Source organism: Nothobranchius furzeri, chromosome 13 (assembly GCF_043380555.1).
Source record: "Nothobranchius furzeri strain GRZ-AD chromosome 13, NfurGRZ-RIMD1, whole genome shotgun sequence".
NCBI classification, from domain to species: Eukaryota; Metazoa; Chordata; class Actinopteri; order Cyprinodontiformes; family Nothobranchiidae; genus Nothobranchius; species Nothobranchius furzeri.
Genome location: NC_091753.1, coordinates 19128614 through 19149777, shown reverse-complemented (window position 1 = coordinate 19149777; position 21164 = coordinate 19128614). Strand labels below are relative to the sequence as shown.

At 46.5% G+C, this 21164-nt stretch overlaps 1 protein-coding gene across 1 annotated transcript in view; it reads right to left on the bottom strand.

Annotated features, from left to right (window-relative positions):
* acsl3a (acyl-CoA synthetase long chain family member 3a) overlaps positions 1-21164 on the bottom strand; it is a 58934-nt gene that overhangs the window by 16260 nt on the left and 21510 nt on the right. The window contains exons 4-8 of the mRNA XM_054742951.2: positions 19164-19273; positions 18543-18681; positions 14742-14892; positions 8010-8133; positions 3184-3255 (exon numbers count right to left, since the gene is read on the bottom strand). Of these exons, the coding sequence (XP_054598926.2) occupies positions 3184-3255; positions 8010-8133; positions 14742-14892; positions 18543-18681; positions 19164-19273 (596 nt within the window). The remainder of the gene's footprint in view (positions 1-3183; positions 3256-8009; positions 8134-14741; positions 14893-18542; positions 18682-19163; positions 19274-21164) is intronic.

Below are 21164 nucleotides of genomic sequence, written 5' to 3'. Positions count from 1 at the left end.
GTTTACATTCCAGGAGAAGAGACAGAAGAAGAGAAGAAGAACGCTTTCCTTAATCAAAGTACTTTATTTGTGATAAGCTAATCAGAGCATATGTTGATCATTAATAATCAGGTGAATGATCTGTGAAATAAAGATGTCATGAGTTATGTGTTTAATGAATAAACAGGACTGCACCAGACAGACTGACCTACATTACCATGGAAACGCATGACACAATATTTTCAACCAATCAGAACTTTTGTCTGTCGTAGAGAGAACCTGGGTTGTTTAATGAAAGTTGTCCAATCCGGTTTACCAAGATTTGTAAACAATTAGGGGATATAAAACAAGGCAACACCATTTTATATTCAGTTCCATTTTAACCTCAGCTCTGTTCGATCCGAGCTCCAAAGGAGTTACATCATACTCTCAACATTGTTTTCAACCAGCTCTCAATCCATCACCTCCAAAAGAGAAGTACAGACTGGCCAGCTGTACTTTCTATTTTAAGCTGAGAACTGTCAAGCTGGAGATTTCCGTCGTATGAACCAACAAAATGACGTTCCTTCAAAATAAGAGTGAACTTGCTGACGCCTGCCGACTGCTACCGGAGCCGACCCACAGACGGGCTTTGTAGTGCTGCGACCGCTGTTTCACCAGCTCCGGTACATCCAAGGTCCGAGGACCTGGCATTTCCTGATCTACACGGGAGACTCCATAGGTACGTGGTCACGGCACAAAATGGCGGCTCATGTCATCAGCTTCTGAAGCCTCGTGGTAGCCTAGTCATAATAACCAGATTCGCTACGTCAGCCTAGAGATTCTGAACAACACACACACACACACCAACACGAAACATCCAAATCCATATGCATTCATCATTGAGATAGTCCTGGTAGATTGTAAGAATTTATAATTATAGAAATTAAAGATTCTTAAATGATCTCAACTCTCTCTTTTCTTGTCTCTCAGTCAATACAGAGTGTTTAAGTAAACTCCCTGATGATAAAAGCAACCACTTCTGATTATGATACTTAGATCTAATTACAGTGTATAAATATACAACTTCAGATAATTACAATATTCTATAATTAGATAGAGTGTCACAGCTTATTGGTCATAAGTAGAGGTCATATATATTGAGCTCTTAAAGCACTCAATTTACCAAACCCATTAAACCTCAAAACCATTAAACCAAAAAAAGAGGAAATCTACACAGATAAGAAATTGCATTGCTGCAATAGTATTATTATTTTTTTAATTACTGCGGTTTTTACATTGAAACCATATACGACTTCTTGTCTAGCCCTTTTACCAGTGGAAATTAGAACCTGATCCTATCTTTAGCGGTGTGGTGCACCGCTTCTGACACACGTCCAAAAATGTCTGCGTCGCAACTGGTTTGAATCACTCCCATAGACCATGATAGATTCTAATTTGAAACAGTGCCGTTTCGCTGATGTTTCCAGTGTGAAGTAGGGGTAAGTGTAGTAAGTGCTCCCGACTAGCACCCAAGTGGGCTAACACCAGATATAACAATCTACTGATCAACTTACTGTTTTTTACTCGTCTTCGCTTATCATCTTCTGGCACTGATCTGCAACTGGCTACAATTGTGTTTCTCATGGAACGGCAGTGAGAATATAATGTTTTGTTTCCAAAAAATGACCTGCAGTAACCTAATTTGACCACAGGATGTATCTGTTACTATATTCTTACATATTACACCTTTAATAAACTTAGAACTTGGTGAAACCAGATCATGTTTCATTAATTCCACAAAACTTAAAGCGTGGGCTGAATTTACAGTAATTATGTGCTGGTGATTCAAACACCAAATTACAACAAAAAGCTTTCCTCTGTCTTTCACGCGGTTCTATGGAGTGTTACACCAATACGTTATAACTCTGAACAATTATTTTATAACAGACATTACAAATGGAATATTGTATAGCTGGACAGTCTACTACAGTGAAATGTATGCTTATCTACGGTAACTTGATCTTAATTTTGTAATGTGAGTACAACAGGGTGACAAAGTGAAACATGAATCAGTTTAAATAAACTTAAAAGTTTCAATGAGTTGCAGCTCTTGACAGTAATTAGGGGAAAGGGTAAAAACAAAAAATATACAATAACATGGCTGCTTATTCGTGTGTGTGTGTGTGTGTGTGTGTGTGTGCGTGTGCGCACGTGTGCGCGTGCATGTGTGTGTGTGTGTGTGTGTGAATCTGAGAGAGGAAGTTGACGCAGGATGCATGCAGCAGCCAAACGCCGTATCACAGCAAACAGTTAGTATGTGAGCATGTCGTGGGGAGAACCACATGGGGCTTTCTCACGTTCCGTTTACAGCTGTGAACGGTTTCAGAGAATGGGGTCCTTTGGCCTTTACACCACCACCACTGGGAGATGCAGGGGGTTGGGAGAGGGATGGGGGCTGGGAAGATAAGACAGTACTGCAACAAAGTGTATCCTGCTTTGGAGCAGCTGGTATCTGATCTAAAATGAGGTTTGATGTGCAATAAAATACCATAAAGGATTATTATCTATAAAAGTATTAATAATATTTATTAATCAGCAAACACAAAACGACTATAACTCACTTCCATAGATATTTAGCTGTCATATCGCGTCGTAGTAGCCGAGAGACATTCACAACAATCCGAGCGTTTACTGGTTGGTCTTTGATACCTCGAGAGATCACACAAGACTTCACTAACATGACTATAAATACATTATATCTAAGCAGCACTGCGGTGGAGAGGGGCTGTCCACTGATCTGAAGGTAAGAGATTTGATTCCAGGCCCCTGGGTGCTCTACAGTCGGCAGCACATTGCTCCTCAGGGATTGGTCAAATAAAGAAAGTAATTTCCTCATGAGGACCAATAAAGTATAAATTGTTATAAGATGATTTTAGCTTTAAAAATCTGACGTAAAGGTGGTGGGTCACCAAAATCACCACCATGATGTCAGTCTCACTGAACGGAAATGATGAAGTCCTAACTACAGCCCACCACTGATCAGTGGTCAGTGGATGCAGCAGGACCAGGTCTGCTGTTCCTGCGTGGGTTAATGGGCTAAACCAGTTGGGTCGGATCTGCTCAGCAATGAGGCCAAACTCAAACGACATGGAGAATGACTTAGGGAGGGAAAATCTAAACATTAGGGCATCTCATCTATGAGAATGAACTCTCATCACATACCGGGACAGCTGCCATCAGGGTGGGCTGCAGGACGCTGGCATCTCCCCTGCTTCCTTTCTTGATCTTGGTTGACTGTGAGAAGAAAAAACTGCAATGTAACAGGAATAATTCAGATTTCTGACAGCGGACTCATTAGTAATGCTCCACAGGTTTCACTTACGTTTGGACCACATGTCATACATGAGAATAAATGAAAGTATTACATGTTTAGATTTTTTTGTCCAGCTTCAGGCTTGTGATTGAATCACTATGAACCACAAAAATTCTGACTGGATCCTGGTGAACGTTTTTATTTGAACTTCCTTGCAGGAAATATTAACTCAAGTTGCTTCAAACTCTTAAGTCAGTCTTTGCTAATTTGGAACACCCCTTGATCCTGTTTCTCTTCAGGACTCCTGTAGGGGTCACAAGATCAAATTATGTCATCTGCCCCAACACTAGTATTTCTACACTTGGGTCAAACCACATCCTACATCTCAACTCCAGGTCCCCACAGTCCAGTCCATTGTGTAGCATGACTGGATGACTGAGTTAAGACGTGACCAAGTGGAGTTTGAGCGATTATGCTCCGAGGTGATTCCGCTGCGCTCAATAGTGGACAGACAAGCCACCAAAATCCAATCAATCTCGGAGACGGTCCTTCGACTGTTGAACACCATTAACACTCTCCTAACTCAGTGGTCAACACCCAGAGAGGAACCACACAAAGGCCTTTCGGAGCGCTGGAACGAGACGGACGGGGGTCCCAAGGGCTTATTAAGCCTGATTTATGCTTCTCCGTCTGCGTCAGTGCGGAGACACGCAACACCATTATCCGTCCTTGCGTAGGCTTCCAGCAGGCACGCAAGTACGCACAGAGTCAAGCCCACTTTTTTAAATATCCGTCGAACGAGACGGATTACGCAAGCTTGTGATTGGTCAGGACGCTGCTGTTGTTTACAGCGCCGCCATTGCAAAGAGAGCCGAGGATAACTAGCGGCAGACACGGAGCAGCTTGAAGAATACCTCGCGAAAAAACTCTAAAAATATGAACGTTTAATTCTCCCGTGACTGCAGGAGTGAAAAGATGCGCAGCAAGCGTTTTATTTGTGGACGGAAATGACAGGAAACGTGGGTTTAGAGGTGGGGAGCGCATGAAGCGGTGGGAGAATGAGAGACAAATATGTCCGTGTTAAAAGTCTCTTATAAACACAAAAAACACAATATAAACACACTATTTTGGACCGATACATGACAGGATACCACAGAACAGCGCTACGCCCTCTGTTGTCCTGCCGGGGAATTGCTTTGCAACACTCTCCAGGAGACGGAGAAGTATGAAAGCAAAACACTTCCGTCAATCCGTGCGTGTCTGTCCCTTGCGGAGCTGACGGAGAAGCATAAACAAGGCTTTAGCCTTCTTGGACATGTTGTTCGAATGTCAACCCAACAGATATTCTACCACCTGCTCCCGTGTTGCCCTTTTGACCTCACTGCTAAACGGCCGAGCAGAGGAATGAGCAGCTGCCCTCTATTATAACAAGACCCCAGCCTGTATGGATTGCCCTAGTTTTGTTTAGGAGCTCCAGAAGGCATTTGTTCCCCCAAGTAGTGAGGTGGGGGCTAAGATCAAGCTTCGCCAGCTCCACCGGAGAAACCAATCAGTGTGCCAGTACGCATCAAACTCCATACTGTGGTCGCTAAACTCCAGTGGGGGGATGCAGCTCTTAAATCTCTTTTTGTGAAAGGACTCATACCCTACATTCGAGACAAGAAGGTGGGCTTCCAGCAGAGGAACCCGTGCTGCTAGGGTGACTCTCACCTGGAGTGCGATAGTCAAGATCAAAGAACAGCCTTTGTGCGTATTGTGGATCCCCGGAGCATCATTGTCTCTAGTGCGCACTGCGGCCGGTAAAAAGCGAGACCAGGTGGACATCGGAGGAGTTCTGACCCCTCCGACTAACTGCTTCCTAGTGAAGATCACTCTCTGCCTGCACCACGGACCTGCTCCTCTAGAAGCCCTTCTCGACACTGAGGCGGCCAAGAACTTTATAGACCTACAACTAGCCATCCGGCTAAACATACCAATGGGCCGGCTGGAGCGTGCCATTCTGGTCACCTCAATCGACGGCAGGCCTCTTCCCCATCCGGCGCTGGACCCACCCCTTCAGATGAAGATGGGTGAGCATATTGAGATCATACCAGCTCAGTGGCCTAGTGGTAGAGTGTCCGCCCTGACACTTCGAAATTAGAGTTTGATTCCTGGTCCGGTCATACCAAAGACTTAGAAAAAATGGGACCCAATGCCTCCCTGCCTGACACTCAGCATTAAGGGGTTGGATTGGGGGGGTTAAACCACCAAATGGTTCCCGAGCGCGGCTGTGTCTGCAGCTCACCACTCCCCCAGGGGATGGGTCAAATGCGGAGAACAAATGTCGCACACACATCAGTGTGTGTGAGACAACTGATGGGACTTTAACTTTAACTTTACCATTCCTCGTCCTATCAGCCCCTTTTTTGCCCCTTATCCTGGGGCACCCTTGGTTCCGCCTACATGACCCATACATCTCCTGGTCCTGTAATCAGCTTCTCTGCTGGAGGCCTTCATGCCACCATCACCTGTCTGGCACCTCCAGCCAACCAGTTTCCTCAGCCAAGCTCCAAGGTCCGGTTCCAGATGGAATCCCCTCTCACCACTGATCTGGCCAGTGTTTTTGATAAGGAACCTACCACTACACTCCATCCTCATCATCCCTACAATATGGAGATTAAGCTTCAGCCCAGCACAGTTCTACCACGGGGTCGCCTCTTCTCGCTCTCACCTGCTGAAACGCCATCTGTGGAGGAGTACCTTTCAGAGGTGCTTCAGCAGGGCTTCATAAGACCTTCCACATCTCCTGGAGCCACCAGGTTCTTCTTTGTGAAGAAGAAAGATGGAGGACTATGGCCCAATAAACGATTACTGCTGGCTAAGCAAAATCATACCAAGGATCGCCACCTATTGCCTCTCATGTCGACTGCTCTGGATTCATTATCACAAGCCCAGATCTTCACTAAACTAGACCTCAGCAGAGCCTATAACCTGGTCTGCATCAAGCAAGGTGAGAAATGGAAAACATCTTTCATCACACCCACCGGCCACTGGGAGTATCTGATGATGTTGTTTGGCTTACGCAATAATCCAGCGGTGTTTCAGTGCTTGGCCTGCCAGCCTTTGCCTACTTCGAGGACATCTTCATATACTCCAAGGCCGAAGCTGAACACGTCCATCACATCCGCGCAGTCCTCACCCATCTATTGGAAAATTACCTGTTGTGTAAATTCTAAAAATGCTCATTTCACTAGCAGTCCACCCCTTTCCAGGGTTTCATCATAACCACCAGAGGCCTTCTCATGGATCCACAGGAGGGTAAGGCCATAACTCAGTGGCCGCTCCCCGTTAACCTGCGGTGTCCCCAAAGCTTTCTAGACTTTGCCAATTTCAATCGGTGTTCCATCAGAAACTTCAGCTCCATCATCGCTTCCCTTTCCTTACTGACCAACACCAAGGCCGAAGTTGCTACATCTCATGAAAGCTCTCCTTCACCCAGCAGAAATTTGGAGTTGGGGATCGGGAACTGCTGGCAATCGTGGGGGTGTGTTGAGGCATGGAGGCAACGGCTGCTGGGAATCAGCCTTCAAGAATTCCGAGCTTCCCAGTTCAATCTTCCTTCTGCTTCAGACTTGTAAGTCAGTCTTTGTTACTTTGGAACATCCCTATGATCCTGTTTCCCTTCAGGACTTGTGCGAGGGACTTGTGCGAGTGTCCGTAACGCTAGTATCTCTGCGCTTGAGTCAAACCAGACGCTACATCTCATCTCCAGTCTCCTCAATCCAATCTGTTTTGTAGCCTGACAGGTTTGTGAAAACAATCTAATCTAATGTCTTTTCACTTGAGTCTTTTTTGTGAACTTTTTGTTTCCTGGCAGAAGACTCCAGTCCCTCTTCCTTCTCAGTCTTTATGATGAGTGCAGTTTTTAAAAACACTTTTAAATTACAGTTTAAAAAATTAATTTTGATATTTCTACTACATGGTTTCCCTTTAATAAGTGGTCTTGATTTTCCCAGCAGATGACTCTTCATACAAGTCGGTTCCTCCTGTGTAAATGTAAGCGTTTTCAGTCGGTCACATTGTCATTCTCGGTTTCTGAATGAGCTGTCAGTAAAGTCCAGACATTTCTTCTGCCCACTTGAAATATGAGGCCAGGTTATTAGAATATTACATTACTTACATTTACTTATTATAATTACATTATTACAACATAATAGTTAAGTGTTTCAAACAAAAACCCATTAATGGCAAAAATGAAGTTATGGTTTTCAGCTCGTGGATTCAGGATCACGACCAGAAATGGGGAAAACAGCAAGTTCATTTCAAAAAGTAACACCTTATCATTTCCACTAAAGCTCAGTAATTAAAAGGAAGAGTTTTTATTTTTTGGTTAGCTTATATAACCACTATATTGTTGTACTGAAGATATGCATGTCTTGTGTGTAAGCACTTGTTACATAAACCATCTCTAATTAGCAGGCTTCGGATGAGCTAGTGGGTGGACGTTTTCAGCTTTAATAACACTCAGAATGGTCATTACCAGCTGTGTCCACTTTTAATTAAGAGCCAACTGCTCCACTAATTTGTGATGATAACTGAAGGATAAATCTTCTCATCTCCTATGTGGACAAAGGACAGTTGATGCATTTCCAAAAATATCTACAAGAATCAGAGTTACATATGTATGTGTTACTTGCTAAGGTTTGTTCATGCTTGATGGTAAAAAACTTCAGGGTCAGAGTTACATTATATTTACCTGATCGGCGAGCGTTTGAGGTGAGGAGTAGCCAATCCTACAGCCATGAGAAATACAGATAAGCTCTGCACACAGCTCCAGCACATGAGCCAGAGGGAGGTAGCCGATGTAGGTGTCTTCCTCACTGCAAACACAGATAAAAAGATGGACTTATACTGAGAAACAACTGGGCTATGGTTGTTCTGGTCAAGTCTTGAAAACAACTTTATGTACGATCCCATGCAAAATGTTAAAGCCGTGGGTATTGACCGTCAACTTCTAACTCATCAAATGTTGGCTCAGCATCTGTAAAACTTCCTGAGTTCGGATTTGGGTTTGTGATAGTCAGATTCTGTAGGCTGGGAAAGCCATTAACATCAACTCCGGTTGTAGACTCACATCCAATGAAGTATCCATTTATCCATCCATTTTCTTCTGCTTATCTGGACATTGGGCTGTGGGGGCAGCAGCCTAAGCAGACAGGCCCAGACTTCCCATACAGACCTCAGTAGGGAGGCTTATGAGTGTGATCCCCTGTAGTTGGAACAATTCCTGTAGTCCCTCTTTTCAAATAGGGGGACCACCAACCCAGTCTGCCAATCCAGTGGAACTGCCTTGATGCCCCCCAAAGCAACATCACCATCAGAGACTGGCGAGCCCATCTCAAAGTCCCCAGACTCATTGGAAGATGGGATTGAGGAGGTCTTTGAAGTATTTCGCCCACCAACCCATAATGTCCCAGGTCCAGGTCAGCTACACACTGTCCCCACTATTAACAGTGTTGGTAGTGCACCAGTCTCCCCTCCTGAGACATCCAGGCAGAAGAATAAGCTGCCTCAAAGCCTGAACAACAAGGCTGAGGAACATCTTGTTCATCACGAGTCCACGAACTCATCAAACTGCCCTATCAACGTATTTTATTTTAGTTAACATATTTGTCCCCCCCCCCCGGCATCAACATGCTAAACTAGACAAATACATCTGAATAGGAATGAAGTACATAGTTGAACATTCAGTGATTATTTTCCGAGTTTTATTTAAATCCTGCCAGCGATTCAGGATTGAATTCACACACACACACACACACACACACACACACGCACACACACACACACACACACACACACACACACACACACACACGCACACACACACCCCTACACACCTACACACACACACACACACACACACACACACACACACACACACACACACACACACACACACACACACACACACACACACACCCCTACACACCTACACACACACACACACACACACACACACACACACACACACACACACACACACACACACACACACACACACACACACACACACCTTCTGGAGAGTGATAGCTATGTGTTTTCACAGTTGATTGTGAATGATTTTCCTTTATTGTAATTCAAAGGAAATTAAACTCCAAAGAGCTCAAACAGTATCCAATCCAAACAACATTTTTTGTCCCTTTTAGTTTCTGCTTATCACAAGTATTTCTGGGTATTCCACATTGGGGGTGGGGGTAAAAATATTAGATAAACTCTAAGATTGTGTACATATGGATGAAATTAATTATGTTGGATTAATGGATGTAAAAACAAAAGCCATAATGTTTCTAAGAATTCAGATTTGGATCGGACCAGATTTCAACCACTTCTCCCAAGTTGCCATCCTCCCTGAATGTTCCTCCACTCATGATGACCTTTGCTTTGAACTCCTACTTTTCATCAAGGAGAAGGGTTGGCTTTTATTTTAAACAAGTCTTTTGCCAAGCTTATTAAAGAAGAGAAGGAGTGAGATGTAAGTAAGAGGATTTTAGAAAAAGGTTGCACTTACATTAAAAACAAATTCTTTTACAGCTAAAACAGTGTTTGTACTATTTTATAATTCCTACATAATGATCACATTAGATCAAAAGTATGTGGCACTTTCACATCTGGGCCAGCACAGACCGGGCTGAGTAGCCTTTAAACTGTTCATATCTAGATAGTCTTGTTTTTTGGCCCACACACACCAAGGAGGTCTGCTTCGGGCTGAACAGATCCAACACACCCACTACAAACTGACGGGCCAGCTCAAATGCACACCTGCTGCTAGAGGGAGCCTCTGATTGGCGGATAGAGTAGAGCGTCCTGCATACGCGATTCATTATCATTCTGGATACTGAGGATTTAACATCGCCTCTGACTGACTCCGCGTCTCTCCTCACTACAATGTTGGCCGCACGGACAACGGACACATGGAACAGAGCCCACTCGGAGTCAATGTCCCCCCACCTCCCCCGGAACATTTTGGAAGTTCTGTTGGAAGTGGGAATTGAAACTTCCTGTGACAGGAGACTCTGCCAGATGTTATCTGCATACCCCAAGTGGTTTGGGCCTGCCAGCTCTGACTGGCATACTCCCCCACCATCGAAACCAACTCACCACCAAGGTAGTGGTCAGTTGACAGCTCCTCCTCTCTCTTCACCTGATCGTTTAAGACATGCGGCCGCAGATCCGATGAGATGACAACAAAGGTGATCAGCGAGCTGTGGCCTAAGGTTTCCTGGTACCAAGAGCACATATGGACACCTTTATGCTTGAACATGATGTTCACTATAGACAGTCCATGAAGTCCAATAATAAAACACAGCTCAGATACAGATCAGGGGGGCCATTCCTCCCAACCACACCTCTCCAGGTCTCACTGCCGTTGCCCATGTGAGCGTTAAAGTCCCCCAGCAGAACGAGGGAGTCATCAGAAAGAGCCCTCTCCAGCACCCCCTCTAAGGACTCCAAAAGGGGGTAGTTTGAACCACAAAAAAAGATTATATTCGTCTCGTCTCGTCTCGTCTCTCGTCTCGTCTTCCTCCGCTTATCCGGGTCCGGGTCGCGGGGGCAGCATCCCAACTAGGGAGCTCCAGGCCGTCCTCTCCCCGGCCTTGTCCACCAGCTCCTCCGGCAGGACCCCAAGGCGTTCCCGGACCAGATTGGAGATGTAACTTCTCCAACGTGTCCTGGGTCGACCCGGGGGCCTTCTGCCGGCAGGACATGCCCGAAACACCTCCCCAGGGAGGCGTCCAGGAGGCATCCTGACCAGATGCCCAAACCACCTCAACTGGCTCCTTTCGATCCGGAGGAGCAGCGGTTCTACTCCGAGTCCTTCCCGAATGTCCGAGCTCCTCACCCTATCTCTAAGGCTGAGCCCGGCCACCCTACGGAGGAAACTCATTTCGGCCGCTTGTATCCGCGATCTCGTTCTTTCGGTCATTACCCAAAGCTCATGACCATAGGTGAGGATTGGGACGTAGATCGACCGGTAAATCGAGAGCCTGGCTTTCTGGCTCAGCTCCCTCTTCCCCACGACAGATCGGCTCAGCGTCCGCATCACTGCAGACGCCGAACCAATCCGCCTGTCGATCTCCCGATCCCTCCTACCCTCACTCGTGAACAAGACCCCGAGATACTTAAACTCCTCCACTTGAGGTAGGACCTCTCCCCCGACCCGGAGGTGGCAAGCCACCCTTTTCCGGTCGAGAACCATGGTCTCAGATTTGGAGGTGCTGATCCTCATCCCAGCCGCTTCACATTCGGCCGCGAACCTACCCAGCAAGAGCTGAAGGTCAGAGCTGGATGAAGCTAGGAGGACCACATCATCCGCAAAAAGCAGAGACGAGATTCTCCTGCCACCAAACTCGACACACTCCACACCAAGGCTGCGTCTAGAAATTCTGTCCATAAATGTGATGAACAGAACCGGTGACAAAGGGCAGCCCTGGCGGAGTCCAACCCTCACTGGGAACAGGTCCGACTTACTACCGGCTATGCGGACCAAACTCACGCTCCTCTGGTAAAGGGACTGAATGGCCCTTAACAGAAAGCCACCCACCCCATACTCCTGGAGCGTCCCCCACAGGGTGCCCCTGGGGACACGGTCATAAGCCTTCTCCAAATCCACAAAGCACATGTGGATTGGTTGGGCAAACTCCCATGCCCCCTCCATCACCCTTGCAAGGGTATAGAGCTGGTCCACAGTTCCACGGCCAGGACGAAAACCACATTGCTCCTCCTCTATCTGAGATTCAACTATCGATCGGACCCTCCTCTCCAGTACCTTGGAGTAGACCTTTCCAGGGAGGCTGAGGAGTGTGATCCCCCTATAGTTGGAACACACCCTCAGGTCACCCTTCTTAAAGATGGGGACCACCACCCCGGTCTGCCACTCCCTAGGAACTGCCCCCGATGACCACGCAATGTTGTAGAGACGTGTCAACCACAACAGCCCTACAACATCCATAGCCTTGAGATACCCAGGACGAACCTCATCCGCCCCCGGGGCTCCGCCGCTGTGTAGTTGTTTGACTACCTCAGCAACTTCTGCCCTCGAGATCGGACAGTCCATCCCCAGGCCTCCCAGCTCTGGTTCCTCCTCGGAATGCGCATTGGTGGGATTGAGGAGCTCCTCAAAGTATTCCTTCCACCGTCCGACTATAGCCTCAGTTGACGTCAGCAGCTCCCCATCCCCACTGTAAACAGTGTGAGCGAGTTGCTGCCTTCCTCTCCTGAGGCGCCGGACAGTTTGCCAGAACCTCTTTGGAGCCGATCGATAGTCTTTCTCCATGGCCTCACCAAACTCCTCCCACGCCCGAGATTTTGCCTCGGCAACTGCCACTGCTGCACCCCGCTTGGCTATCCGGTACCTGTCTGCTGCCTCCGGAGACCCACAGACCAGCCACGCCCTGTAGGCCTCCTTCTTCAGCCTGACGGCTCCCCGAACCTCTGGTGTCCACCAGCGGGTACGGGGGTTGCCACCACGACTGGCACCGGCCACCTTACGACCACAGCTAGCAACAGCCGCCTCGACAATCGCAGAGTGGAACAAGGCCCACTCGGACTCGATGTCCCCCACTGCTCTCGGGACGTGGTCAAAGCTCTGCCGGAGGTGGGAGTTGAAGACCGTCTTGACAGGTTCTTCTGCCAGGCGTTCCCAGCAGACCCTCACTATGCGTTTGGGTCTGCCAGGTCTACGCGGCATGTTCCCTTGCCATCTGATCCAACTCACCACCAGGTGGTGATCAGTTGACAGCTCCGCCCCTCTCTTCACTCGGGTGTCCAAAACATACCGTCGCAGGTCAGATGATACGACTACAAAATCTATCATCGACCTGTGACCTAGGCTGCCCTGGTACCAAGTGTACCGGTGGGCATCCTTATGTTCGAACATGGTGTTCGTTATGGCCAAACTGCGGCTTGCACAGAAGTCCAATAACAAAACACCGCTCGAGTTCTGATCAGGTGGGCCGTTCCTCCCAATCACACCCCTCCAGGTCAAGCTGTCATTGCCCACGTGAGCATTGAAGTCCCCCAGCAGGACAATGGAGTCCCCTGATGGAGCACTATCTAGCACTCGTCCCAGGGACTCCAAAAAGGGTGGGTACTCTGAACTGATATTTGGCCCATACGCACAAACAACAGTCAGGACCCGTTCCCCGACCCGAAGGCGCAAGGAAGCTCCCCTCTTGTCCCCCGGGGTAAACCCCAACACACAGGCAGAGAGTCTCGGGGCTAACAAAAAGCCAACCCCAGCCCTCCGCCTCTCACCCGGAGCAACTCCAGCAAAGTAGAGTGTCCAACCCCTCTCCAGGTCTCGGGTTCCAGAGCCAATGCAATGTGTCGAGGTGAGTCCGACTATATCTAGCCGGTACCGCTCAACCTCTGCCACAAGCTCCGGCTCCTTCCCCGCCAGCGAGGTGACGTTCCATGTCCCAAAAACTAGTTTCCTTGTCCGGGGATTGGACCGCCAAGGCTCCCGCCTTGGTCTGCCACCCGATTCACATTGCACCGGACCCTTCATGTTCCTCCTGCGGGTGGTGGGTCCACAGTTGGACGAGCCCATGTATCCGGTTCGGGCTGGGCCCGGCCGGGCCCCATGGGCGAAAGCCCGGCCACCAGGCGCTCGCTCACGGGCCCCAACCCCAGGCCTGGCTCCAGGGTGGGACCCCGGTAACCCTCCGGGCCGGGTACTCCGACTCTTCGTTTTCACCGCCATGAAAGATCCTTCGAACCGTTCTTTGTCTCACCCTTCACCTAAGACCAATTTGTCATGGGAGACCCTACCAGGGGCACTAAGTGCCCCAGACAACATAGCTCCTAGGATCATTAGGGCACTCAAACTCCTCCACCACGATAAGGTGACGGTTCAAGGAGGAGAAAGATTATATTAGTTATATTATTAGCTACGGGACAACAGGTAATCATCTATTTCACACACAGAATCCCATCGGTGTAACCCAAGTTGATGTGCTTCAGGCTGTGAGGTAGGTAGAGCAGTGAGCTTCACCTGCTGCTGATTTGACAGGCAAGCCCAGTTCTCTCTCTCAGAACCGTCACCTGCACGCACCACCAAAATGACATGCTTTTATTTAGAAATGCAGCCGCGTTGCCAGCTGATCTTGACGTAGCTTCAACCCTAAAAGTTTCTTGTCTTTTCTTTTCACTCATCAGCCACAGGATCGCTCGACACGCTCACTCACAGCAAACTGAGCTTTCTATGGCAGTGACTCACTCACACGTCCCCTCTCCTAAATTAGCTGGTTAAGCGGTGAATTAAAACATTAGAAATCGTTCAGGCTGCTGTGGAAAGCTGGAAAGCGTGTCAGCAGGTGCCGTACGCAAGAAAACGTCTTGGTATTCTGAGGAGTAAAATTCAAAGGTGTTACTGCAAAATGAAAGCCCAAGTTTAAGGAGAGAAATTATACACTGTTGTTGTTACCTGAGGTTGGGGATCCTCTGGGCTATCCCTGTGATGCTGGCTAGAATGTTGCTGTGGGAGATCATGACCCCTTTAGGGATGCCTGTAGATCCACTGGTGTACATGATGACCGCGATGTCTGAGGGCAGCGGATGGTTTCTCTTACGTGTTGCTGTCCAGTCAAAAGAGAAAACATGCATGAAAGCCTGAGCTGAATGAGACATAACAGCTTATAGCATGAACTAGTGATTTGGGTCTAAATGCTGTACAAACATTTCTCTGTAAGATTTTGCACAAACTTGAGTTAATAGTTATAAATCAAAGTCAAAGTCAAAGTCATTTTTATTGTCATTCTACCACATGTGGAGGACATACAGAGAAACGAAATTGAGTTTCAGTACACACAATTCAGAGATCAGACATACTGGGTAAGACACATGACAAGAATTGGTGACTGCGGTCATTCGCAACATGAGTCGCGCTACCTTGATATATAGATGAAAAGGGAGTTACATGAGGATAATTGGGGGTAAGGTAAAAAAAAAGGCATAGCAGAGTTAGATCCAGCGGGGAGTAACTCTATTATACAAAAAAAAAACTCCTCAACATAGAAGCACAAACAGCACAGGTACAAAACATCAGAGTCCGATGGGGAGGCGGGGCTGGGCGGGATCCTGAAGCCTCCAAACGGGAGCTGCCAGTACGGCGCATCAACCAGCTGCAGACAGACAGGTGGGAGGGAGAGATAAGGAAGAGAGAGCACAATGAGTTTCCCGCAGGTCGCTGACCTCGAGCAGAAGTCACCATCTGAAGGCAGGGGGGCAAGGTCGGGACACAGCATCTGTCAGCATTCCTCCTTTCGTGGGGGTGTGTTGAAGCAGCCTTGGCGTCAGATAAGGATAAACATGACTTTGTTTGGGGCAGGCAGAGATAATTTTCCTCTCTGCCTTGGAGTCTATAAGTGGTCATTCATGTCCACCAGTGAAGCCAATTATACGTTCTAAACATCCCCACATCGTCCGGCGACCCTCTCCGAGATGACATCCATCTTGCGTACTAACACAGGCAACGCCGCGAGGACATTATCCAGCTTACGGTTCACCTCGAGTAACGTCCCAGTCTGTGAGGTTACCGCACGAGCGGCACATTCCATGGGCGCGGGTCGCACTCCAATCACTCCCGTCTTCCCAAATTTCCAGAAAACCAGATATCCTCCCACTCCAATCAGAAGAAATCCAGTGATCATCAGGCCGAACATCCACAAATCTTCCACGTCCTCGATGGACAACTGAGAGAGGCACACGATCCGTGAGAGCTCCCAAGAATCGAGTGCATATCCCGCTGTGAATGTCCCCTCGGGACAGGTGGGAGCCCCCTTCTCCGTTCTCATCGTAGAAAAAATTTTATCAATCGCGTTGAATGACCAGTTAATTAAGTCCATGTCCAAAAAGAAGTAGAAGTAGTGATTTCAGGAGAAATGCAAGAGGTGCTCTGTAGGCAGACAGAGACAAAGAGCCTTGGGGGAGCAGATAAGGGAGCTGAGAAAAAAAGCTTCTGTACTCTCTGAAGGCTGGAGAAGAAGCAAATGCAAATGCAAAGGAAGTAGGGTCATTATGTGTTGGTCCTTTTTCGAGACCTCTCTAGTTCACCCTGACATGAAGTCAATCGACTTCTGGTCCAGAACCTGACTGACTGAGCTCGCTTTTCATCATCAGTGCCTCCAGGTTGGCTACAACACCTCTTGTGGATTCACCAAGAGGTGAATCAATAGCATTACAGTGGAGGAGTTCCTCTGGGAGGATGTTTAGGTACCATTCTTTATTAAGGCAAAACTATGGATGAGTCCTCAACTTTGGCTTAGAAGCACAACATATTGTTCAGGTTTGAACCCTCTGGAGGCAGGCGTTGCAGATTTGCAACGTTGAAACCTACCTACCTGGTTACTCCACACACGTGTTTCATGAGCATTTTTTTTTACTCAGAAGTACCGCTGAAGGACTTAGTTGTTCGTCCTTTTATCTAAACTTATTTTGAGCCTGAGAGGGTTAAATAATGACTGCTGTTGAGGGTCGTAGTCATCCTGGACATGGTAGTCCTGTAAGTGGACTGCTGAGTCTTGACCTGAACTCGTGACTCTCCTGTGTTGTGCCATATGTTCAAAGCTACTCCTACCAAATGTCTGAACACTCCCTTCTAAATACCAACCAGCTTCTGTCTGGATGCTCTGTCCTTTGGATTAAACTAACGTTTGAGTGAATTCTGTGAGCATTTTAATGGCAGATCATTAAAAGTTGGGCTGCCTTGTGGTGCAGTTGTTAGCACCATTGCCTCACAGCATGAAGGTTGCAGGTTCAAAACTCGGCTGCGGCCTTTCTGCGTGGAGTTGCGTGTTCTCCACATGCATGCGTGGGTTTCCTCCGGGTACTCCGGTTTCCCCCACAGATCACAACATGCCCTATAGGTTATAAATTGTAAGTCGCTTTGGATAAAAGTGTCTGCCAAGTAAATAAACATAAAAGATGTTCTGCAGAGCTGGCCAATCACACAGCAACATTAGGCATGAATCACTACTACTGACTCACAGCAAATATGGTTTACAATTAATGCACCTCCCTCTTTCTGAGCGCTTGTAAAACAGCAGATCTCTGGACTGTCTGCACTGAGAGCTGAAGTCATGTGAAGTTAACATCCCTGTGTGTAAACATGACCCTCCTCTGTATCCCAGTGCTCCAAACTCCCTTCCTAATCCTACCTCTTCCTCCTTTTATCTGTACATAACAATACCAGCTTGTCATGCTGCGGGTCACTGGTTCAGAGGGGCCTCAGCAGCAAGTGAGGAGAGTGGGGAGGCAACAACTCGTTCTCATCACACAGCGTGGACAGTATCAAACCTAATCTGACACAGATGTCAGAACTTCCTCATTCACATGACCTAAAGTGACTCCTACCAACACCCCCATGCCCAGAAGAAACCCCATCATGCATTTCAGGGTGGGAGTGTTTGCTACTCTTTAAGAATAATTATTAAGATCTCACTAAACATAAATTATTTAAAAAGATGAAGATTAAATTGTGTCCACTGAGGCTTTTGTAGCGGTGATACCCAGACAAAACATCTTATTAAATTAGATATTTAGGTCCTTAGAGGACAAATTACCATCAGCTGAGGCTGTAGAGTGTTGGTTTCTGATTATGATCTGTATATGTCCACATATATAACACAACATTTTCTAAACATTCCTTCGCTTTGGTGATTTATTTATGATATATGAGCTCAAACATGTTGGTCTCTGTGCCCCCGAGGGTGTGAAAATGGGGTTGAGATCCAAATAAAAGGTCACAGCTGATGAGCTATACATTCATTCCTCAAACGATCAATCACTTGCCTCTTGTCCTTTATGGACAGGAACATCTATTTCATTTGAAAAATGATCAGACCCATCAGGGTAAAATGTATTTATCTCTGGAAAAACAAAACGCTCCAGACAGTTTTGTTCAAAATACTCTCGTAGTTTCTACAGTGTAGATGGAAGCCACGCTTGTATACCTTTACAACAAACAGCAAAATCTAAATCAAAGCAACCCGCCCCCATGAATAAATAAACAAATCCCTAGGAATTTTAACTAGCTATGTAGAAAATAGTTAAGAATAATGACACACACACACACACACACACACACACACACACACACACATATACAAATACATATAAGACCACACTGAACCTTGTGGTACTCCAGGCACCCAGATCCAAATACATATTTAACTCTTTCACTTCATCCATTTTTTTTTGTTTGGGGCTAGCGTTTCAGACGACTCACCGTTCTCAGGTCTGGATCCCAGCTTCTGAACAGCCTCCATGTTGAGGATGCTGACGCCCCGTGGACAGTCGGGCCATGTGATTGGTGTGTTGTCCACTATGATGATTTGCTGCAGCCTTGGAACTTCAGGTAGAATAGCCTGACACACACACACACACACACACACACACACACACACACACACACACACACACACACACACACACACACACACACACGCTATTTCACTTCGTCTTCGTCTTCGTCTTCCTCCGCTTATCCGGGTCCGGGTCGCGGGGGCAGCATCCCAACTAGGGAGCTCCAGGCCGTCCTCTCCCCGGCCTTGTCCACCACCTCCTCCGGCAGGACCCCAAGGCGTTCCCGGACCAGATTGGAGATGTAACCTCTCCAACGTGTCCTGGGTCGACCCGGGGGCCTTCTGCCGGCAGGACATGCCCGAAACACCTCCCCGAATCGGGTGGCAGACCAAGGCGGGAGCCTTGGCGGTCCAATCCCCGGACAAGAAAACGCTATTTCACAAACATGCTAATTCAAACTGACATAAAATAGAAGTAGCCTATCAAAATAAAAGCAGGAGACCCCTAGCTAATGATAATAATGATAATTACTGATTTTTCTTACCTTCAGTCGGGTCTCCAGGAGCTCTCTACTGGTTATAATGTGGGTGACTTGGGCTTCCTTCAGCCCATGAGCAATAGCCGGACCTCCCAGTGTGGAATAAAATGTGACCACTGAAAAAATAGAAAGGATCACACAAAGTAAGTTAAAATATTTTTATTCATTGGTGTATGAAGTCTATTAATGTTCCATTAATATAGGATGTTTCCTATGATTTTGAAGACTTGGTTTTTGTAACGAAGGAGATATGTAAGAGATGCTGATGTACGTGCTTTCTGTCAGCTTTTGGATTTGGCTTCCCACCCTCTTCAGGCACCTCCTGAAGCTGGAGTTCAGCTTCTGTGCTGAGGAGACACAGACTCCCACCGCCTGATAAGCTGGTTTGTGTGTGTGTGTGTGTGAGTGTGTGTGTGTGTGTGTGTGTGTGTGTGTGTGTGTGTGTGTGTGTGTGTGTGTGTGTGTGTGTGTGGGTGTGTGTGTGTGTGTGTGTGTGTGCGGGGGGGGGGGGGGGGGGTGATGGTAGGAATAAGTGGGGAATGTGAGTTTGCATGTATATAAAAATTAATGTGATGGTCTTTATTGCCTAATCCTAAACTAAGAGGAAAGATTATTATTAGGGCATGTTGCACAAGATAACAAGTGGAAACCCTTGGATCCAGTAGCAGACATGTTACCTTCTTTTGTCATTTTTGTAAGCTTCCAAAATATCTTTCTGAATAGATTATTTTCAGAGAAATTATCCAACTGAAGACCATGCAAATGTTTCTAATTAAAGTTTGCATGAACCCACTGTGCAAAGACCTAGTTTGGACATCCTACAAACGTGGTCCTGGCCGACAGACTCAATATAGACACGATCTGCACATCCATGCGACGTTGACTGTTTGCAGGGAAACACTAAACCTTCAGAAGATGAAGCTCTGTTGTTTGTTTGACTGTTTGTTAAAAAAAATTATACTTTTTTTGCCGGGGGGGGGGGGGGGGGGGGGTATTCTGTGTAATGTTCTTTAACTTGCTGTTTTGCTTTTAAAATGTTTTTTAATCCTAATGTTGCCTTTTTCTTGTAATGTGCCTTCAGGCATAGGGGCTACCAATGGAGATTAGCCTTTTGGCTATAACTGAGTACATTTACATTGTAAAATGTTTATTAATGCACACCGTCCCTCTAAATAAAAGAAAAAAAAGTTATTCGTCCATTCATTAAAATGTCAGCAACAGTCTGTGGATGTATGTCCATTCTGACAAGTCCTATTTTAGCTTGTAAATATAAAAGCCATATCCATATATAGAAGCCATACATAAAAGAGAAATTTCAACTGGACACATAAAAGTTGAAAACAGAATAAACTACTGCCTCCAACTAACAACACCAGTACAAGTTTTAAGTACTGCCATCGAAATAAATATAAATGTGTACCTCATCAGTATTGTTCAAGTTACCTTTTGTTGATACACTTTCTCATTTGCTACGTTTAAATATACATTTTTGTTATTTTGTTCTTAAAAACATCCATGTGAGTCGGCAATAAAATGAGGACCAATAAAATCACCTCCATGTGTGTCATCATTTTTAAAGCTGTGCAGTGTGGTGGCTGGAAATATTTATGGTTCTATTTCTTATCCATTATGACTCTTGAACACTTTTTTAAATCAGTATTCTCACTCCGCTGAGATTCTGTAACAGCTTCTCTCTGTTTTAAGTGCTTTGCCCTGTCTGTCCATGTTTTGGTCGCAAGGAAACAGTTCAACTCTGCCCCTACTGACATCACTGCAATCTTCCAAAAGTGTGATCTTCTGGATATTTTAGACTTTCAAGACAGAACCTGTCCTTGGTCCAAGTGTGTATTTCTGAAGTTATTTATTCAAATGTATTAAGAAATAAAAGCGGCAAATTTAATGCAAGTCTACACTTAGCGGTCTTATTTTGACAAACCACATCACAGTATTTCCTGTGGGTTTTCACCTGAAGAAAAGACATAAATTAAGCATGTTTACCACCTCAGT